The following is a 20932-nucleotide window of genomic DNA, read 5'->3' on the forward strand; positions in this document are numbered from 1 at the left end:
GCTCTGCATTTAAAGTGTATTACCAGCCAGGCAGGGAGGCAGCCTGGCTCAGTTCCGGCTCACATCGGATCCCGGAGCTCAGCCCCTTCCTCCCTGGACAGAGGCTGCTGCCAGTCTGTACTCCTGCCTCTGTATCAGAGGCAGCAACGTAGGGCGACAGGCAGCCGGTCTATGAGGGGGGCTGGCTTTTAAGCTGGCTCCCCGAGTGGATCAGCTCTCGCCTGGTGCCTCTCACAGCACAGAGTGGCAAGGGGCTCCCTGGGCGTGGGGCCAGGGCGCGCTAGCTGCTGGCCCCGCCCCCAGGCACTATAGAATAGTCGAGTAACCGATAAGAATTCCCGAGGTTAATCGACTCTTCCATTATCCGCTATTTAACATCCCTAGTCTGAGCCGCCCATGAGAAGTGCCAATGGAGGAGGAACCAGCCGGTGTGTCTCCAGCTGGCCTGGGCCGGCAGAGAGCAGCCGCGGCAGGGCAGTCACAGCACAAGGCCAGGCACGCCCCAACCTTTATTAATAAAATAGTTACAATAACTTATGTTCTTTGCGTCTCCAAGGGCCGAGTGCCCAGAGCCTGCAGGGACAGGGGAGACGTCCGGTGTCAGCAACCTTCTGTGCTGCAGGAAGAGAGGGGTCCATCGTGCATGTGTACCCTGGACCGGCCAGTCCTGCTCCAGCCACAGCGGCCAAGCTCTGCTCCGACACAGCCTTAGCTCAGCATCCCACATGGCTGCTGTGGGGGTTGTCGTCTCACATGCAGCCTGGGTCTCCCCACACCAGAGCCCTGGCTCCCGCATGCTCCGCCTGGCTGACCCGGGGGAGCCGCAGGCCCTGTGGCTGCGGGCCAAGGACACTGGGGCCTGTGGGCCTGGGAGCCGGAGCATGAGCGGGCTCGAGCGGTGGCTGCTGGTTCCATGTCTGAATGGACATGCAGTCGCTCTGCAGGATGCCAGCCTGCTCCAGCTGCAGTAGGTGCTCGGGGGTGCAGGTGCTGACCTGAGGGCAGCCCACTGCTGGCTGGGCGGAGGCAGAGTGGGGGTACCCCAGGCTACTTGTCACACTCCAGGTCCTGGGCCCCCTCGCTGCCCTGGTAGTGCCTCTCACAGAACTCCTGGATGCGACTGCAGGCCTCCGCCATCAGCGCCTCGGGCACCGTGAGCACCACCCGGAAGTAGTTGGGGTACTCAAAGCACTGAAAGAAGCATGGGAAAAGGCTGCATAGCTGGGCGGGGGCCACCGGCGAGCACCCCCCACAGGAACAGGCTGCCCGGCGCCACGGATCCTGGCCGGGAGCGCGGCCTCAACTCCTGCTGCCTGTCACAGCACAACCCCGGGGCACCGGTGGCAGGGCGGGAAGCAGTCGGTGGCCGGCCCCCAGCGGGATCTCGTGCGTGGGCTGGGGGCTCTGGAGGTCCAGGGCGCGGCTGAGGAACCGGGCAGGTGGCTGCGGGCAATGGGAGCAGGGGGGTGGTGGGGCGGGGGGACGCGCAATGTGTCGCCAGCCCCGCCCTGCAGCACGAACAGGGCGCGGGGCTCGCCAGGGCGGCGGGCGGAGCCGGGACACGCGGGCTGCTCAGGGCACGGCCCAGCTGGGACCTGGCTTGGGCAAGGAGCGATCACATGACTCCCCTGCCTTCCTGGTGCCCCAGCCCCAGAGCTTCCAGCCCCAGCCCTCCCGGGCGCCCCAATCCTGGAGCTCCCGGCCCCATCCCCCCCAGACGCCCCAATCCCAGAGCTCCCATCCCTCCCAGGCGCCCCAATCCCAAAGCTCCCATCCCCCCCCGGGCGCCCCAATCCCAGAGCTCCCAGCTCCATCCCCCCCGGGCACCCCAATCCCAGAACTCCCATCCCCCCGGGGTGCCCCAATCCCAGAGCTCCCATCCCCCCCGGGGCGCCCCAATCCCAGAGCTCCCATCCCCCCCGGGCGCCCCAATCCCAGAGCTCCCACCCCATCCCCCCCGGGAGCTCCAGCCCCAGAGCTCCCAGCCCCATCCCCCCCGGGCGCCCCAATCCCAGAGCTCCCATCCCCCCCGGGAGCTCCAGCCCCAGAGCTCCCAGCCCCCCCAGGGCATCCCAGTCCCAGAGCTCCCAACCCCTCCAGGCACCCCAGGCCCAGCGCTCCCAACCACTCCAGGCACCCCAGGCCCAGCGCTCCCCCCTCCCTCCGCGTGGCGGCGCTGGGGGACACTGACTGTGGCCGGCAGGCAGAAGACCGACTCTTCTGAGATCAGCTGTTCAGTGAACTCCACATCGTTCTCGAACTCGGGGAAATGCTCCATTTCAATCCCAACCTGCAGGGCAGACACCGGGGTCAGAGATCGAGACCCTGTGGGATTGCACCAGGCAGCCCCGTGGAGCTCCTCTCCCAGCGTCCCCCCACGGCCCTTTGCAGCCCCGTGCCAAGCACCGAGTGTGTCCTGTGCACTGAGTCACCAGGCGCCTCCAGAGCCACCGCCCCACAGCGCTAACCCTCAGTCCTAGCATGGGCAGCTGCAGACAGCCTCACTCCCCACAGCCGTGGGACAGGGACTCCGTTAAAGAGACCATCGCCCGCTCTAGCGTCCCGGAGAGCCCTGGTGTCCGTGCACACGGGCCATGTGCTGTTACCAACACCCAGCATCTGCTAACAACCAGGTGCACCAGGAGGGAAGAAACCCCGTAGTGACGGGCACGTCAGGGGAGAAGACACGCCAGAGGCCTCAGGCAGGCAGCCGTGAAACATTTCCACACAAGGGACTGCAGCCAGCCGGAGGCAACGCTGCTCTGGGTGCAACAGACAAGACTGGAAGCTGGGTGTTCCCTGGGGACCAGCTCTCCTGACCTGATGACACTCACTCTGGGGCTGCCTATCTGATGCTTCCAAGGGGCTAATTTCCCAATGCTGAGGGAAGTGATGAGTGAAACTGATTAGGATGAAAACTCTAACACAGAAAAATGTGAATAAACATTCTCGGTTGTTTACGAAGTGTTTACCAGCTGGCTAAAAGCCATGAATTCACAATCAAAATAAGAAAAAACTTTGGCCAAATGCCTGTGGCCAATAAAGTGATGAAACTGAGATGGGAAACTAGAGACATCAGGGCACAAGTCCTGGCTGGCAGGCCTAAGGAGAATAAGGAGGGTTATGTTTACAAAAAAAAAACCAACCAAATTCTAACAATAGTATGTAAGCCCATTATTAGAGGGAGATGGCAACACTTTTGACAAGGAGGTAGAAGAGGCAGGGGTGTCTGATGGAGATTTTTTTCTTTGTCAGGAAGGCGTATGACAATGTCCTCCTATTACGTCAGGCTGATGAGCCACTTTCCAGTTTTCATAAGTAAAGAGAGTGTTGAACAGCACCGACTGGTGAGAAAACATTTTAAGACCAGCAGCCCTGGGTAACTGGTAGGGAAGAGCCCTCAAACCGCTGGCTGCACAGGTCTTTGGCCTGCTGATTAGCTTTTAAGTCATTAGTCAGTACTAGGAACAATGCAAAAGACTGGATGAGTGTTCATGTGGTGTCCTTTTCAGAAACAGCAAGTGGAATCCCCCTTTAGCCACCCCACTGCAAATGAAGGGAAAGAGGATTCAGTTGACAAAGAGCTAAAGTAAATTAATGCCAGGCAATGTGGATTGACGGAAGAGGCGTCTTGTGAAGCAAGCCTGATTTCATTATTTCATGAGTTTAAAAGTCTGATTGAAAAATGAACCATGTAGCCACTGTGACGTATGTTACGTGTTTGATTTGGCACCACATGACAATAATTAGCCCTAGCCGATATCTGCAAAGAATAAGCACAGGATAAATGGATTAGGACATGGCTAAGGGAGAGAGCTAAAACCCCAGTGACACTGAGCATGGGTCCTGCTAGTGGGGTCCTGCACAGGTCAGTGTTAGACCTGACCTGGAGCAGATGAGAGTTTTGCAGGGACTAGGGCGCGGGGCCTATTGAAGCGCAGGGCCCGGGGCAGCACAATTTCACGCATGTGCCACGGCCGCAGCCGACAGGTAGTAGCACGTGCGTGGGGCCTATTGAAGCGCGGGGCCCGGGGCATCCGCCCCGCTTGCCCTGCCCTGTACCCGCCGCTGGATCTGACACTATTCGATATTTCCATCGGTGCTCTGGCAGTAAATCCAAAGGGTGACAGAACAGATGAGTGGAGGGGTCAATAATGCTGAGAACAGGAAAGTCCTGCAAGAGTGACCTGGATTGCTCAGTAAACTGGACCCACTCAAAGAAAATACTTTGCAATAAAGACAACTAATGTCTAAAGAATGCCGAGGTACATGGAATGCACACCGTGCCATGCCTGTAGAATGAGTTCTTTGAGGGCATCAACAAGCATGTGGATAAGGGGGATCCAGTGGATATCATGTAATTAGATTTTCAGAAAACCTTTGACTAGGTCCCCCTTAAAGGCTCTTCAATAAAGTAAGTTGCCATGGGATGAGGGGGAAGGTCCTTTCATGGACTGAGAACTGGTTAAAAGACAGGAAACAAGGGGTAGGAATAAAGAGTTTTCAGACGGTAGAGAGGTAACTAACAGTATCCCACAGTGGGCTGTACTGGGACCAATCCTAGTCAACATAGTCATAACTGATCTGGAGAGAGGGTTACACTGAGGTGGCAAAATTTGCAGATGATACAAAACTGCTTAGATAAGAACAAAGCAGACTGAAGAACTTCAAAAGGATTTCACAGAACTAGATGGCTGGGCAACAAAATGGGAAAGGAATTGTAATTTTGATAAGTGCAAAGTAATGAACATTGGAAACCATAATCCCAACTATATGTACAAAATGATGGGATCTAAATTAGCTATTAACACTCAAGCGCGAGATCTTGGAGTCATTGTGGACAGTTCTCTGAAAACATCCACTCAGTGCGCAGCAGCAGTGAAAAAAGCAAACAGAATGTTAGGAGTCATTTAAAAAAGGGATAGAGAATAAGACAGACAATATTTTACTGCTTGTATATAACATCATGGTACGCCCACATCTTGAATACTGCGTACAGATGTGGTCTCCTCATCTCAAAAAAGATATATTGGCATTAGAAAAGGTTCAGAAAAGGGCAACAAAAATGATGAGGGTTTGGAATGGGTCCAATATGAAGAGAGATTAAAAAGACCTGGACATTTATGCTTAGAAAAGAGGAGACTAAGGGGGGATATGATCTCGGTCTATAAATCATGACTGGTGTGGGAAAAGTTATTTACTTATTCCCACACTATAAGAACCAGGGGGTCACTGAATGAAATTAATAGGCAGCAGGATTAAAACAGACAAATGGCATGTTCTTCACATAATGCACAGTCAATCTATGGAACTCCTTGCCAGAGGATGTTATGAAGGCCAGGACTTTAAAAGGGTTTAAAAAACGGCTAAATAAATTCATGGAGGACAGGTCCATCAATGGCTATTAGCTAGGAGGGGTAGGAATGGTGTTCCTAGCCTCTGTCAGAGGCTAGAAATCGATGACGGAGGAGGGATCACTTGATGATTCCGTATCCTGTCCATTCTCTCTGGGGCACCTGGCTCGCCACTGTGGAAGAGAGGACACTGGGCTGGATGGACCTTTGGCCTGCCCCAGTGCGGCCGCTCTCCTGTTCTTTTTGGAAAGCAGTGACTTGGATTTAGAGGTGATAGCGGACACAAACACAACATGAGCTCCCTGTGAGACGCTGTGGCTCAAGGGGCCAGTGCTCTCCCGGGGTGATGTGTCAGTGAGCAGAAGGGAGGTGATTTTACCTCTGCACATAGCACTGGTGTGACTGATGCTAGAACAGATACTGAAAAACTGGAGAGGTGCAGACCTGAGTCCCCCAGCATGGTTCAAAAACCGGAGAAATTCTTTTGAATAAGAGACATAAGGAGCTCTGTCCGCTGGGCGTCCCGGCAGACGACAGTCGGCTTGTCTGCGGCAGAGCAGTATCTTCACAGGGAGAACACAACGCATGCTAAAGGGCTCCGGAGGCTTCTCGCAGACACAGGAGTAAGTAAGAGCCAGTGGCTGGAAGTGGAAACGGGACGCATTCGAATTCAAAATAAGGCGCCATGTTTTTCAACTGCCCGTGTTTCTTAAACTGTGTTCCATGGCACACCGGTGTGCCGCAGAGAACGGAATTCAAAATGGCTGCCCTTAAAGGGGCAAGTGACCTTTTTTTGCTCAATAACTTCCCCCCGATCCTTTTTCCCTGACGTTTTTTATCTTGGCTCAACAAAAAATCCTTGGTGTTCTTCATACAAAAATTATTGTTTGTGTTCCTTGGACTGAAAACGTTTAAGAAACACTGCATTAACCAGTGGGCCAAACAGCCAATGGAAGCAGTGCGCCTCTATCTCTTGCTGGAAGAGCAGTGCCTTTCTGGGCCATCTGCTTTAGCCAGACGCAAGCTACGCGGCTCCCCAGAGGTAGCTGGCTAGAATCCTCTACCCTGTGCTACACCGAGGTCAGATTTAACCATGTCGAAGTCCCCTCTGACCCTGAACTCTATGACTCTCTGAAGACTGGGGCACCCCAGGCACAGACATGGGCGTGGCCCCGGCCGAGATCAGGCCCCGTTGAGCCGGGCAATGCCCAGGGACAGACACAGGCCCGGCCCCGGCCGAGATCAGGCCCCGTTGAGCCGGGCGATGCCCAGGCACAGACACAGGCCCAGCCCTGGCTGAGATCAGGCCCCGTTGAGCCGGGCAATGCCCTGGCACAGACACAGGCCCGGCCCTGGCTGAGATCAGGCCCCGTTGAGCCGGGCGATGCCCTGGCACAGACACAGGCCCGGCCCTGGCTGAGATCAGGCCCCGTTGAGCCGGGCGATGCCCTGGCACAGACACAGGCCCGGCCCCGGCCGAGATCAGGCCCCGTTGAGCTGGGCGATGCCCAGAGACAGACACAGGCCCGGCCCTGGCCGAGATCAGGCCCCGTTGAGCCGGGTGATGCCCTGGCACAGACACAGGCCTGGCCCCGGCCGAGATCAGGCCCCGTTGAGCCGGGCGATGCCCAGGGACAGACACAGGCCCGGCCCCGGCCGAGATCAGGCCCCGTTGAGCCGGGCGATGCCCTGGCACAGACACAGGCCCGGCCATGGCCGAGATCAGGCCCCGTTGAACCAGGCGATGCCCAGGGACAGACACAGGCCCAGCCCCGGCCGAGATCAGGCCCCGTTGAGCCGGGCGATGCCCAGGGACAGACACAGGCCCGGCCCCGGCCGAGATCAGGCCCCGTTGAGCCGGGCGATGCCCAGGGACAGACACAGGCCCGGCCCCGGCCGAGATCAGGCCCCGTTGAGCCAGGCGATGCCCTGGCACAGACACAGGCCCGGCCCCGGCCGAGATCAGGCCCCGTTGAGCCGGGCGATGCCCAGAGACAGACACAGGCCCGGCCCTGGCCGAGATCAGGCCCCGTTGAGCCGGGCGATGCCCTGGCACAGACACAGGCCCGGCCCCGGCCGAGATCAGGCCCCGTTGAGCCGGGCGATGCCCAGGGACAGACACAGGCCCGGCCCCGGCCGAGATCAGGCCCCGTTGAGCCGGGCGATGACCTGGCACAGACACAGGCCCGGCCATGGCCGAGATCAGGCCCCGTTGAGCCAGGCGATGCCCAGGGACAGACACAGGCCCGGCCCCGGCCGAGATCAGGCCCCGTTGAGCCGGGCGATGCCCAGGGACAGACACAGGCCCGGCCCCGGCCGAGATCAGGCCCCGTTGAGCCGGGCGATGACCTGGCACAGACACAGGCCCGGCCATGGCCGAGATCAGGCCCCGTTGAGCCAGGCGATGCCCAGGGACAGACACAGGCCCGGCCCCGGCCGAGATCAGGCCCCGTTGAGCCGGGCGATGCCCAGGGACAGACACAGGCCCGGCCCCGGCCGAGATCAGGCCCCATTGAGCCGGGCGATGCCCAGGGACAGACACAGGCCCGGCCCCGGCCGAGATCAGGCTCCGTTGAGCCAGGCGATGCCCTGGCACAGACACAGGCCCGGCCCCGGCCGAGATCAGGCCCCGTTGAGCCGGGCGATGCCCAGGGACAGACACAGGCCCGGCCCCGGCCGAGATCAGGCCCCGTTGAGCCGGGCGATGACCTGGCACAGACACAGGCCCGGCCCCGGCCGAGATCAGGCCCCGTTGAGCCAGGCGATGCCCTGGCACAGACACAGGCCCGGCCCCGGCCGAGATCAGGCCCCGTTGAGCCGGGCGATGCCCAGAGACAGACACAGGCCTGGCCCCGGCCGAGATCAGGCCCCGTTGAGCCGGGTGATGCCCTGGCACAGACACAGGCCCGGCCCCGGCCGAGATCAGGCCCCGTTGAGCCGGGCGATGCCCAGAGACAGACACAGGCCCGGCCCCGGCCGAGATCAGGCCCCGTTGAGCCGGGCGATGCCCAGGGACAGACACAGGCCCGGCCCTGGCCAAGATCAGGCCCCATTGAGCCGGGCGATGCCCTGGCACAGACACAGGCCCGGCCCCGGCTGAGATCAGGCCCCGTTGAGCCGGGCGATGCCCAGGGACAGACTCAGGCCCGGCCCCGGCCGAGATCAGGCCCCGTTGAGCAGGGCGATGCCCAGGGACAGTCACAGGCCCGGCCATGGCTGAGATCAGGCCCCGTTGAGCAGGGCGATGCCCTGGCTCAGACACAGGCCCGGCCCCGGCCGAGATCAGGCCCCGTTGAGCAGGGCGATGCCCTGGCTCAGACACAGGCCCGGCCATGGCTGAGATCAGGCCCCGTTGAGCCGGGCGATGCCCAGGGACAGACTCAGGCCCGGCCCCGGCCGAGATCAGGCCCCGTTGAGCTGGGCGATGCCCTGGCACAGACACAGGCCCGGCCATGGCTGAGATCAGGCCCCGTTGAGCCGGGCGATGCCCAGGGACAGACTCAGGCCCGGCCCCGGCCGAGATCAGGCTCCGTTGAGCCAGGCGATGCCCTGGCACAGACACAGGCCCGGCCCCGGCCGAGATCAGGCCCCGTTGAGCCGGGCGATGCCCAGGGACAGACACAGGCCCGGCCCTGGCCGAGATCAGGCCCCGTTGAGCCGGGCGATGACCTGGCACAGACACAGGCCCGGCCCCGGCCGAGATCAGGCCCCGTTGAGCCAGGCGATGCCCTGGCACAGACACAGGCCCGGCCCCGGCCGAGATCAGGCCCCGTTGAGCCGGGCGATGCCCAGAGACAGACACAGGCCTGGCCCCGGCCGAGATCAGGCCCCGTTGAGCCGGGTGATGCCCTGGCACAGACACAGGCCCGGCCCCGGCCGAGATCAGGCCCCGTTGAGCCGGGCGATGCCCAGAGACAGACACAGGCCCGGCCCCGGCCGAGATCAGGCCCCGTTGAGCCGGGCGATGCCCAGGGACAGACACAGGCCCGGCCCCGGCCGAGATCAGGCCCCATTGAGCCGGGCGATGCCCTGGCACAGACACAGGCCCGGCCCCGGCTGAGATCAGGCCCCGTTGAGCCGGGCGATGCCCAGGGACAGACTCAGGCCCGGCCCCGGCCGAGATCAGGCCCCGTTGAGCAGGGCGATGCCCAGGGACAGTCACAGGCCCGGCCATGGCTGAGATCAGGCCCCGTTGAGCAGGGCGATGCCCTGGCTCAGACACAGGCCCGGCCCCGGCCGAGATCAGGCCCCGTTGAGCAGGGCGATGCCCTGGCTCAGACACAGGCCCGGCCATGGCTGAGATCAGGCCCCGTTGAGCCGGGCGATGCCCAGGGACAGACTCAGGCCCGGCCCCGGCCGAGATCAGGCCCCGTTGAGCTGGGCGATGCCCTGGCACAGACACAGGCCCGGCCATGGCTGAGATCAGGCCCCGTTGAGCCGGGCGATGCCCAGGGACAGACTCAGGCCCGGCCCCGGCCGAGATCAGGCCCCGTTGAGCCGGGCGATGCCCATGGACAGACTCAGGCCCGGCCCCGGCCGAGATCAGGCCCCGTTGAGCAGGGCAATGCCCAGGGACAGTCACAGGCCCAGCCATGGCTGAGATCAGGCCCCGTTGAGCCGGGCGATGCCCTGGCTCAGACACAGGCCCGGCCCTGGCCGAGATCTGGCCCCGTTGAGCAGGGCGATGCCCTGGCTCAGACACAGGCCCGGCCATGGCTGAGATCAGGCCCCGTTGAGCCGGGTGATGCCCTGGCACAGACACAGGCCCGGCCATGGCTGAGATCAGGCCCCGTTGAGCAGGGCGATGCCCTGGTGCAGACACAGGCCCGGCTCTGACCCATTACCATTTTAAGCGCGGAGGCCGACCCTGGGACAGGCACTGAGCAAGCAGCTGGGCTCCGCAGGGGCGCGAACGCACAACTCACCATGAGGTACATGGCCCCCGCGGGCCGGACGGGCTGGAGCCCACAGACAGCAGACAGGGCAGCATAGCAAAGGTCAGCGTTGGACTGCAAGGCAGAGGGAAAGGGGGTCAGAGCTGGGGCCATTCCAGGAAGCAGCTCAGCAGGCTGCAGACAGGTTCTTGGCCAGAGCCCAGGACAGGCTCCCCTGTAAGGACAAGGGCAGCGAACGCAAACAGGACAGATGTGAATGGCCTGCAGTGCGGCCGAGGCCACTGTGCTGAGCTCAGCAAATCAGTGTGGACCCCCCCCCCCCCAAGCTCTCTTCCTTCAGCCCCTCCTGGCTGGCAGCACTGACACTGGCTTGTCCTGCACCCCTGGCAGCACCTTCTGCCGGGCAAGGCCAGGACTAGTGACCAGGAACTCCCCCAAACCAGGGCTCCCGCCCTCTCCCTCCCACCAGGAGAGTGGCCATGGGAAGAGGGGGCCCAGCCAGACGCCATGTGATGGTTCCCGCTCCCTCTGCCTGCCTGGGGGGACGTACCTTGAGGAAGCTGAGGGTGTTGTGATAAAACTCTGGGGGCGTTTGGCGCATGATGTGTTCTAGTGCCCCCTGGACAATTGTGCAGGGGCCCAGGATCCTTTGGCTCAGCCTTACAAGGCCGTCCCGGATCTGCAACACAGAGGACACTGAAGACGGCGCACGCCGGGAGGAGAGGAAAATGCTCCCACCCTGATGCCAGCCAACGCCCACTCTCGGCCAAGGGTGTTTTCAAACTTGGCAACATGTTCCAGCAGCAGCCCTGCTTTCCGGGTCTGTGTCACAGCGTCTGTCTAGGCAGGGACTAGCTCTGGCCCTGGTTTGAGGGCTAGAGCTGGTCCCTGATCCTGAGCTAGGATCATAAAGGGGCCAGGAAGCAGCCAGAGCTCACTACTGGGGTCCCTGTTCCCAGATGGCACCTGGCAGGCTAGAGCAGCTCCTGGGCGTCTCTCAATAGTCTGGGGTACACGGCAGCCCAGAACGCACTGTCCTTGAAGAGCTTCCCACCAACCCAACTCCAAGGGGCTGCAACTGGTCTGAACAAGCCCCCGCCAGAGCCTTTGCGAGCCAGTCTCCGTGTCTGGCTCCCCGCCTGTTCCATCACCGTTGGATATGCCACCACAGCCGGCCGGGGACACCACTTGTTACCCTTCCTGGTCCCTCCAAAAAGGAGAAGCTGTGCTAGGGCGCACCGGGACTACACCAGGGCAGCCCGACTTTGGTAGGGGAACCGGGCTGCCTCCAAGAGCAGGTCTATGCTACGTGATAAATTCGATTTAAGGGATGTAACTCCAGCTATGAGAATTGTGTTACCGGAGCTGTTGTACCTTAAATCAAATTTCTGTGGTGGACCCACTACAGGGGGGCAAGGGGAAAAACTTTCCCATCGACCTCCTCTCAGATTGCCGGAGATGCCATCAGAGTTCGATTTAGCAGGTCCTTACTAGACTTGCTAAATCAAACCCCAGAAGATTGATCGCCAAAGCATCGCTCTTCTCATGACAAGGCCTGAGAGAGGGAAGCCACACGCTGCACCTCCCACGTGGCAGGCAAGAGAAGGCAGCATAAGTGCAGGGAGCAGCAGGCAAAGGCAGGAGGGAGGGAGGGAAGGGCAGGGGGGCACATGCGAGCAGGCGGAAGGGGCTTGTGCCTGAGCCTGGTGCCAGGCAGTGGTGTGCACCCATGCTGGGAAGGTGCCTGCTGCCTGCACATGGTTGGTGTGTGGCACTAGTGTCAGCAGTGAGCCATTCACCTCGTTCCCAAAGATGTCTCTCCGATCATGGACAAGGATCCAGCCCATCCTCCAGCCTGGCACCAGCCATCGCTTGGCCAGGCCTCCGCAGGACAGGATCGGCACGTTGGTGCTGAGCGCTGCGATGGGCTTGTACTTGCCCTCTGCAAACACCTGGGAGAGGCGATGCATTAGTGCGCCTGACGGAAGCGGGGCAGCCCGGGGGCGGGGCTGACTCCAGGACTCAGTGGCAGGGAGGCCAGAGCAGATGATAGCCTGTGAGGTGCAGTGCAAAGAGCAGCCTCTGCACAGCTGGTCCCAAATAAGGGCGGGGCCCCGCCCCTGGAGGGAGATGCAAGCTCAGCAAGGCACGTAGGAGCCAAGTGCTGGAGCCAAGGGCTGCACATCCGGCACCAGGCTGGTCTCCAGGGAAGCAGGACGAAGGAGTCTGGCTCTTGACTGGGCTAGTGACTCCTCCAGCATATGGCGAGGAGCCAGACCAGAACCAGGCGCCAGGTGCACTGGACCGGGCATGGCAGGGACAGGCACTCACCATGTCTCCATAGATCTCGTCAGCTAGGATGGGGACACACTGTCTCGAGGCCACTGGGGGAGAGAAGCAAACACTGAAACTGGCTGCCCTGCTGGGTGCAGACTCACCCTCGCCCCGCGAGGCCAGGCCTGGGCTCTCCCCAGCCCTAAGCAACCGGCCCCAGGCCAGCCACCGAGTGTCCCCTCGTGCACCTTCCTCGGGATCGGCAAAGCTTTAGCCAATCCATCGTCCGGAGCAGCCCTTCCCGAGGCCAGGCCTGCAGGGCCTCTGCCTGCCCTAGGCCGCTCCGACCGCAGGCCGGGGCACACACCACTGTCCGCTAGGCGGCACGTCCAGGGCGGATTCTTAGCCGTGGATCAGGAGTGCAAGGGAAGGCCAGGCCAGGCCAGGGAGTGCAAGGGAAGGCCAGGCCAGGCCAGGGAGTGCAAGGGAAGGCCAGGCCACGGGTGTGCAAGGGAAGGCCAGGCCAGGCCAGGGAGTGCAAGGGAAGGCCAGGCCACGGGTGTGCAAGGGAAGGCCAGGCCAGGCCAGGGGAGTGCAAGGGAAGGCCAGGCCAGGCCCAGGGAGTGCAAGGGAAGGCCAGGCCAGGGCCGGGGAGTGCAAGGGAAGGCCAGGCCAGGCCCAGGGAGTGCAAGGGAAGGCCAGGCCAGGGCCAGGGAGTGCAAGGGAAGGCCAGGCCAGGCCAGGGGAGTGCAAGGGAAGGCCAGGCCACGGGTGTGCAAGGGAAGGCCAGGCCAGGCCAGGGGAGTGCAAGGGAAGGCCAGGCCAGGCCAGGGGAGTGCAAGGGAAGGCCAGGCCAGGCCCAGGGAGTGCAAGGGAAGGCCAGGCCAGGGCCGGGGAGTGCAAGGGAAGGCTAGGCCAGGCCCAGGGAGTGCAAGGGAAGGCCAGGCCAGAGCCGGGGAGTGCAAGGGAAGGCCAGGCCAGGCCAGGGGAGTGCAAGGGAAGGCCAGGCCAGGCCAGGGAGTGCAAGGGAAGGCCAGGCCACGGGTGTACAAGGGAAGGCCAGGCCAGGCCAGGGGAGTGCAAGGGAAGGCCAGGCCAGGCCCAGGGAGTGCAAGGGAAGGCCAGGCCAGGGCCAGGGAGTGCAAGGGAAGGCCAGGCCAGAGCCGGGGAGTGCAAGGGAAGGCCAGGCCAGGCCAGGGGAGTGCAAGGAAAGGCCAGGCCAGGGCCGGGGAGTGCAAGGGAAGGCCAGGCCAGGGCCGGGGAGTGCAAGGGAAGGCCAGGCCAGGCCAGGCCAGGGAGTGCAAGGGAAGGCCAGGCCAGGCCCAGGGAGTGCAAGGGAAGGCCAGGCCAGGCCAGGCCCAGGGAGTGCAAGGGAAGGCCAGGCCAGGCCAGGCCCAGGGAGTGCAAGGGAAGGCCAGGCCAGGCAGGGAAGGTGAGGGGAGAGGAAGAGAAGGACAGGACAGGGGCGGGGAAGGACAGGGCAAGGTCAGGGAAGTCCACCCAGTGGGTTAGGGACAGAACCAGGGACAGATCCCGGTGCTTTCATGCTATCCATGCTGACTCCGTGCAGGGTTGTTGGGCGAGCCCTGGGAACGGGGTAAGTCACACGGGGAGGAGTGAACCCTCCAGACCTGCTATTTTTTCTGCAGCAGCATCAACATAGCATATAGTAGGGCAGGTTCCTTGCCACAGAGCTCCCCATAACAAGACTAAACAGGGAAGCTGAGGAGAGGGCAAGGCATCAAAGCACCAGGCTCCGGGCTCAGAGACGCACCAGCCAGGATCTTCTGGAGATGGCTCTTGCTGAACACGGAGCCGCAGGGGTTCGAGGGGTTGTTCACGATGAGACAGGCCGTCTTCTCATCCACCAGCGACTCCAAGTGCTTCAGGTCGATCTCCCAGGCTCTCTCGGGCTAGTGGGGAGAGGGGAGCCATGATGAAGACTCAGGTGTGGAGTGGGGCCGGAGGAGCTGGCTGTGGGCAGGGCATGGGCATGGTGAGGACATCCAGCAAGCTGGACAAAGAGCAAGGAGCTGGGCCCAGGCTGAGGACGTAGGAGCCCAGGCCTGGGGGGCTGGAGGGTCCAGCCAGGCCCAGGATGTGGGGCAGGACTGTGGCCGGGCACAGACCACATGGACAAGGCTGTGCCCTGCACCTAACGAAAGGCACTGGCTTTCTGCCCACCCTGTGAGGAGCCCGCCAGGAGAAGGGCGGGGCTGGTGGGGTTCGGCACGTGGCACCTTCCTCCATTTCCTCATGAGGAGGGCTCAGAGATGGCTGGGAACGCTCTGGAGGGGCTGCGGCACCTACTCCTCCCATTGCCTTACCAAGAGGTTGTAGAATTTGACCTCAATCCCCAAGGAGAGCGCCAGGGTCTTGTAGAGAGAGAAGCCAGGTCGTGGCACCAGGATGTTCTGCCCTGGGTTAGCCAGCACAGCTAGGACCAGTTCAATAGCCTGGCTGCAGCCGCTCGTCAGGATAACGTCCTGCAGACAGCAAAGGAGACACGTCCTGAGGCTGTGCCGAGCCCTTCCAGACCTTGGAGTCTCTGGCATTGAACTGGGAGACGGGCATCGGCCCGGGGCTGCCAGACGCTGCCAGGGCTGGAAGCGAAGCATTCGGAGCATAACCCTGGCGACTGGGGAGCTCAAAGCCCCAGGACTGGGGCTGGGGGAGTGACAGGCAGGCCCCAGGGCTGGGGCTGAAGCCAGAGCAGGGCTCTGTGGAAAGGCATGTCCAGCCAGTTTGCTCTCTGCTGGGCTAGAGACAAGGCCCATGGCCCCCCGGCTGCCTGTGTGGCTTGTTGCTAACGCCACGGAGCCCGGTCATTCTCCAGCGCCATTACCTGAGCTTCCAGAGGTGCTTCAGGGCAGCTGTAATGCGCAGCCACCACCTGCCGGCAAGACTGGTACCCTGGGAGAGAGGGGTGGAAATGCGGGAGGTGGGTTCACCTCGTTTCCCCCGCAGGCCTGGCGCGGAGCCCCACAGAGCCCAGGGAGACGAGAGCAATGACGCCCTGGGCGAGAGGGAACGGGCCAAAAGACAGCCCTGCCACCAGCACCTTGCTCCATTGCTGAACCAGCTGCCTTGGCCCTGGGACAGTGACATCCAGGCCCCACAGCAGGCTGGGGAGGTGCGGGGCCTACAGCCCACTGCCTGCTCCAAAGCCAAGCCCCCTGCCCCTGGACCAGTGTCCCATACCCAGCCCCCACAGCCCAAGTTAACTGAGTCTGCAGCCTCCGTGCCAAGCCAAGGCGGCTTGGCAAGTGCAGTGCTTGCATCCGTACCCCAAGAGCAGCCCGGGGACGGCACACGGGCGAACGTGGCCTTGCATGATTGCCGGAAGCTCCGCCCAGAGGAGAAGGGGAGCTACCCGCTGGCGAGTGACAAGCTGTGGAGGGCACGAGGCGGAAGCGCCCTGCACGCACTGGGAGGAGTCTGAGGAGTGTCTGGCCCAGCCTCCTCGCAGCGCGAGGGCCGTCGGGACAAGCCAGCACAGCTCCTCCCCGAGCTGGTCAGGCCTCTGCCTCGTCGCATGGGGTGCCCAGCCCGGGGCAGTACATGCTAGATGCCCTGGCTCAGCCCCATGCCCCGTGCCCAAGCCGGGCTAGGACATGACCCGCGGAGAGCAGCGCTGGGCCTTACCGACAGAGGGGGCGTAGCCGTTGTAGCGCCCCGAGTCCAGGGCCTCCTTCACAGCCTGGGTGACCTCGTCATCCGTGGGCAGGTTTCCAAATACCGTCGGGTCACCTGTCAGGGACGGACAAACAGCAAACCCTTGTTGCTCTCGTCCGTTAAGGAGAGCTGTGCACAGCACACGCTGCTCAGCTTGGGCCCCTCAGGCCCTCCCCTTTCCCCGGGCAGCCTCACCCAGGGACAAGGAGATCATGGGCTTGTTGGGGTTGGGCTCCACTTTCATCGAGTCCACGATGGCGCGGATGGGATTGAAAGTCTTCTTGGACATCTCCGAGGCCCGGACTGCCCATCTAGGCTTCCGGCCTTTCGCCTTCCCCAGGAAGAGGCTGGCCCCGGTTTTGTGCACGTGGACGTCGCCGCTGCCGTTCGTTTGGATCAGGTACGAGTCCATCCTGAGACCTGCCCAAGAAAAGGCGCTCCCCAGAGTCAACTGCCGCTGGGCCGCCCTTGTGATGAGCCAGCCGGCTGCTCTGCCCCAGACACACAGGGTCCAAACGGGCGGCCTTTGATAGTCACTGGGATCGCTAGACCCCGTCCCCAGGTCGGCCGGTGCTGAGAGGCAGGCAGGAAGGGAAAGGGAGGCAGAGCAGGGTGGGAGGGCCAGGAAAGACGCCACAGTGAAGGCCAGCCCACACCCAGACCCTACTGCAGGAGAATAGGGAGGAAGATGCCGCTCCACCCACAGCCCCTCAGGGTCCGGCTCAGGCAGCCAGTCGGGCGTTTGCAAGCTCCTTGGGCCGTTGCTGGGGGGGGTCCCTCACGCCTCCCAGAGCAGCGAGCCGAAGCCACCCCAGGCGTCAGGCCCTGGCAGCAGGAGGACTGTGCCCCTTGGGCCCGCCTGGCTGCCTGCAGCGTTCTGAGCCCCCCACGAGCCAGGACAGGCGCCGCTGCTCAAACCCCGGGCAGGGAGGTGAAAGCAGGATTCGCCCAGCCTGCGGGAGGGGAATTCCCGAGCACTAACGGGGAGCTGCTGCTGGCCTGCGGCTTGGGCCATGGGCGCCTCCACCCGCTGCTCCCCCTGGTGCCGGCTACACACGGATGTTGGGCTTTCGCTGGGCAGGTGTAGCCGGAAGCGGGACTGCCCCAGCCAGCAGTGTGCGCAGGCAGCTGCCTCATGAGCACCCCGGGACAGAGAGTTCAGCCTCGGCCTGGAAGGGGCCCTCTCCTGCTGCCAGCCCGCACGTTTCCTCACCGTGGCCTGAGAGTCTCCCGAGCCCTTCCTAGATCTGCTGAGCCTCAGCGGAGAGAGAGAAACCATCCCGCAGAGCCCGGCCCCACACACAGCCCAGGCCACAGCCCGGCCCCACAGCCTGGCCCCACGCATGGCCCAGGCCACAGCCCGGCCCCACATGCAGCCCAGCCCCACAGCCCGGCCCCACACACGGCCCAGGCCACAGCCCGGCCCCACAGCCTGGCCCCACGCATGGCCCAGGCCACAGCCCGGCCCCACAGCCTGGCCCCACGCATGGCCCAGGCCAGAACAGAAAAGTGTCTGGCCTGAGCAGCTGGGTCTGAGCGCATGGCAGGGAACTGCCTTGGCCAGCCACCGGCAGCACAGGGACAAGCTGGGGCTGACTGAGCCCCACAGTCTGGAGCCCCGAGCTACCCCTAGCTGCATGGGAAGCAGAACCGCTGCCGCTGCAGGGCCCTGGGCAGCCTCCCCCCAGCGGGCTGCAGGTGCCAGAGCGCAGGACTTTACCGTGTGCGGCGCAGAGAGGGAGCCCGGTGCCTGACAAGTGGCCCGAGGGCAGGTCCCCAGCTCCTGAAGTAGCGCTGGGAACTGGGCGTTAGGGTTGAGCCCTGCGGCTATTGGCTGCCGGGGAGGGCTGTTCTCCCCCACCCCACAGCACGTGCCCCCGCCACAGCCGCTTTCGCTGCAAACACCTGGTCCTCTCCTGCACATTAACTCTTTCTGGGTGCGGCAGGCGCGGGGCATAGGCTGAATTTCCGGAGGGCTGCGCTGCCTCCCTGGGCACTTGGCTATGGGAGCCCTGGCGCCCAGGGACTCCGACCTAAGCAGGCTGTAGAGCCACTGCCTCTAGCGTGAGGGCCCAACACACGCTGCCTGTTTGTCCTGTCCAGCCCAGTGCCTTGGGCCCCTTGCATCTAGAGCCCGTCGCTCCGAAAAGGCACCAAACCCCAGAGCGGCCAGACTGGGCCAGACCAAGTCTCCATCTTGCCCAGGGCCCTGTCTGCCCACAGTGGCCAGTGCAGGTGCCCCAGAGGGAAAGAGCAGAACAGGGAACCATCAAGTGATCCCTCCCCATCACCCAGCTTTTGACAAACAGAGGCCAGGGACACCATTCCTACCCATCCCGGCTAATAGCCATTAATGGACCTAACCATGAATTTATCTAACCCTGTTGAAGTCCTGGTCTTCACAACCTCCTCTGGCAAGGAGTTCCACAGGTTGACCATGCGCTGCGTGAAGAAAAACTTCCTTTTGTTTGTTTCAAACCACAGATTGCAGGCGCCATGCAGAGAGAGGGGCTGGTTCCCCTTGGGCAGCTGCACAAACCGTCACACAAAACTTCTCAGCCTGTGTCAGAATGTGCCAGGACCCTAAGGGTTAAAGGGAGTCCTAGTTGGTCCAGTTATTTGTCCAGAGCCCACACAGCCTCATCTTCCTGGAAGATAATGGGCAATGATGCAACTTCTCTGCCCTCCGTGCAAAGCGCTCATGAACCAAGCGCCTCTTTGGGGCAGGCAGGTCACCGCTGCGCAGTGACACCTCTCTGCCCCTGGGGTGCGATGCTGGGAGGGCAGCAGCTGCAGGAAGGCGTTTTAGTCTGGGAACCGTGCAAAGGCTGCTTCTAGTCGGTAGACCCGCCCCCCATACAGACACGCACTGAGCCTGTGTGTCTGGGGCTCACTGGAGATCAAAGAGCTGTTCAGGGGCTGCGGGAATCCTGCTAATCTGGCTGCAAACAGACAGGCTGATGACACAGTGTCAGGGGTCAGGGGCCAACAGAAAGGGCCTGCTGGTATCCGCCAGCGGAGGTGGAAGAAGGATGAGCAAGGCCCTGGCTTGGCCTGCTGCTTACATTGCCCAGCTTGGGCAGAACATTAGCATCAGTTCTGCAGCTCTGCCCTACGTCGGCTGGACAGACCTGTGCCCATCAGTGCCCAGGCAGAACATGGCTCTAAACAGGTGACACAATGCTGCAGGGAGGCAGGACAAGCTGCTGCAGCCTTGTCCCAGGGCTACTCCCAGCTGGCTGGCACAGGTGCCCCTTGTGCTGCCTGGCACAAAAACAGCCTTTGCCCAACGTGAAAAGCTCACCGATTCGTCATCTAAGAGGAGCACGCGTTGATGTGTGGCCCTCCTGCGCACTTAGGGGCTGGTCAGTCTCTTGCTGGAGGCCATGGGCTTGGCTGATGGCTAGAATCATAGACACTAGAACTGGCAGGGACCTCGAGAGGTCAGTGAGTCCAGTCCCCTGCCCTCACGGCAGGACCAAGCTCCGTCTACACCATCCCTGACAGGTGTCAGTCCAACCTGCTCTTCAATATCTCCAGATGGAGATTCCACAACCTCCCTGGACAAATTATTCCAGTGTTTGACCACCCTGACAGCTAGGAAGTTTTTCCTAAAGTCCAACCTAAACCTCCCTTGCTGCAGTTTAAGCCCATTGCTTCTTGTCCTACCTTCAGAGGACGAAGGAGAAGAATTTTTCTCCCTTCTTCTTCTAACACCTTTTTAGACTTCTTGACAAAAACCGAACCAAAGATGTCGCTAAGCACCTCTGCTATTTCTGAGTTTCCTGTTATTGTTTTACCCTCTTCACCGAGCAGTGGGCCTACCCTGTCCTCAGTCTTCCTCTTGCTTCTAATAGATTTGTAGAATGTCTTCTTGTTACCCTTTATGGCTGTAACTAGACTGAGCTCATTTTTTTCCTTTTGCCTTTCTCATCTTGCTCCTGCATACTTGCATTATTTGCGCATATTCATCCTTTGTAATTTGACCTACTTTCCACTATTTTTAGATTTTTAGATCATGTAAGATCTGGTTAAGCCAAGGCAGTCTCTTGCCAGACTTTCTATCTTCCCTACGCAATGGACTAGTTTGCTTTAGGGCCTTTAATAATGTCCATTTGAAAAGCTGCCAACTCTCTTCAGTTGTTTTTCCTCTGAGTCTTGCTTCCCATGGGACTGTACCTAGCAGCTCTCTGTGTTTACGGAACTCTGCCTTCCTGAAATCCATTGTCTCTATTGTGCTGTTCTCTTTGGAGCTGTAGCACTTGCAATACCTCTCCCTGGTTCAGGGCTGTGGGGCCAGGCCTGCACTACGCTCAGGGAAGAGACCAGTGGGTGCTGGGACATGGAAAGGGTCCCCATGAAAAATGGCCTGTGTCAAAACCAAACATGTCAGAGAAATTTAGTTTTTGAAAACTTTGGTTTTTTTCAAATGAAAAATTCCTTTATTTTCATTTGCTGCTCCCTCCTTTTAAATAAATGAGAAACTGGATCCTCCCAGGAACTCCCAAAGAGAAGATTCGCCCTGTGTTTCCGCCGCGCCAGCCTTGCGCTCTCTGAGTCAGGCGGAGCTGTGAGGGTTAAGTCCTGAGGCTCTCACGTAGAACATTCTGCCTGGCAATAAGCACCCTGCATTGACGCAAGCCGGACTCTACCCATAATCCTGGGCCTGGCAGTGAGGGTCAGAGGAGGGCATGGCAGGGTCCTGTCTGCAGCAGGGAAAATATGGGCATGGAG

The 20932-nt window shown here is 61.4% G+C and overlaps 1 protein-coding gene across 2 annotated transcripts; it reads right to left on the reverse strand.

The window, feature by feature from the left end:
* Window positions 1-971: 971 nt before the first annotated feature.
* Window positions 972-18073, reverse strand: TAT (tyrosine aminotransferase). 2 transcript variants are annotated; one of them, XM_075918203.1, is made up of 12 exons: window positions 17919-18073; window positions 16394-16618; window positions 16169-16273; window positions 15369-15436; window positions 14851-15009; window positions 14298-14436; window positions 12581-12633; window positions 12049-12303; window positions 10800-10928; window positions 10280-10363; window positions 2192-2290; window positions 972-1191 (listed from the first exon to the last, which is right to left on the reverse strand). In XM_075918203.1, exons 2-12 carry the CDS (start codon window positions 16608-16610, stop codon window positions 1048-1050), a joined length of 1452 nt encoding a protein of 483 aa, XP_075774318.1. In that variant the 5' UTR covers window positions 16611-16618; window positions 17919-18073; the 3' UTR covers window positions 972-1047. The 2 variants fall into 2 exon arrangements, with proteins under 2 accessions (XP_075774318.1, XP_075774319.1); XM_075918204.1 differs by having other exon boundaries at window positions 977-1191; window positions 12049-12201; window positions 17919-18072.
* Window positions 18074-20932: the final 2859 nt, after the last annotated feature.

The sequence above is a fragment of the Pelodiscus sinensis genome, unplaced genomic scaffold, assembly GCF_049634645.1.
Source record: "Pelodiscus sinensis isolate JC-2024 unplaced genomic scaffold, ASM4963464v1 ctg64, whole genome shotgun sequence".
In the NCBI taxonomy this organism is placed as follows: domain Eukaryota; kingdom Metazoa; phylum Chordata; order Testudines; family Trionychidae; genus Pelodiscus; species Pelodiscus sinensis.

Bases quoted from the DNA above. Each gene is read 5' to 3' on its own strand.
- TAT (XM_075918203.1), bottom strand. From the start codon at position 16,610: ATGGACTCGTACCTGATCCAAACGAACGGCAGCGGCGACGTCCACGTG. The intron at 10,929-12,048 runs GTGAATGGCTCA...TCTGTGTTGCAG, and splicing joins GAGACATCTTTGGGAACGAG to ATCCGGGACGGCCTTGTAAG. The intron at 2,291-10,279 runs GTGAGTTGTGCG...TCTGCCCTGCAG, and splicing joins CGGGGGCCATGTACCTCATG to GTTGGGATTGAAATGGAGCA.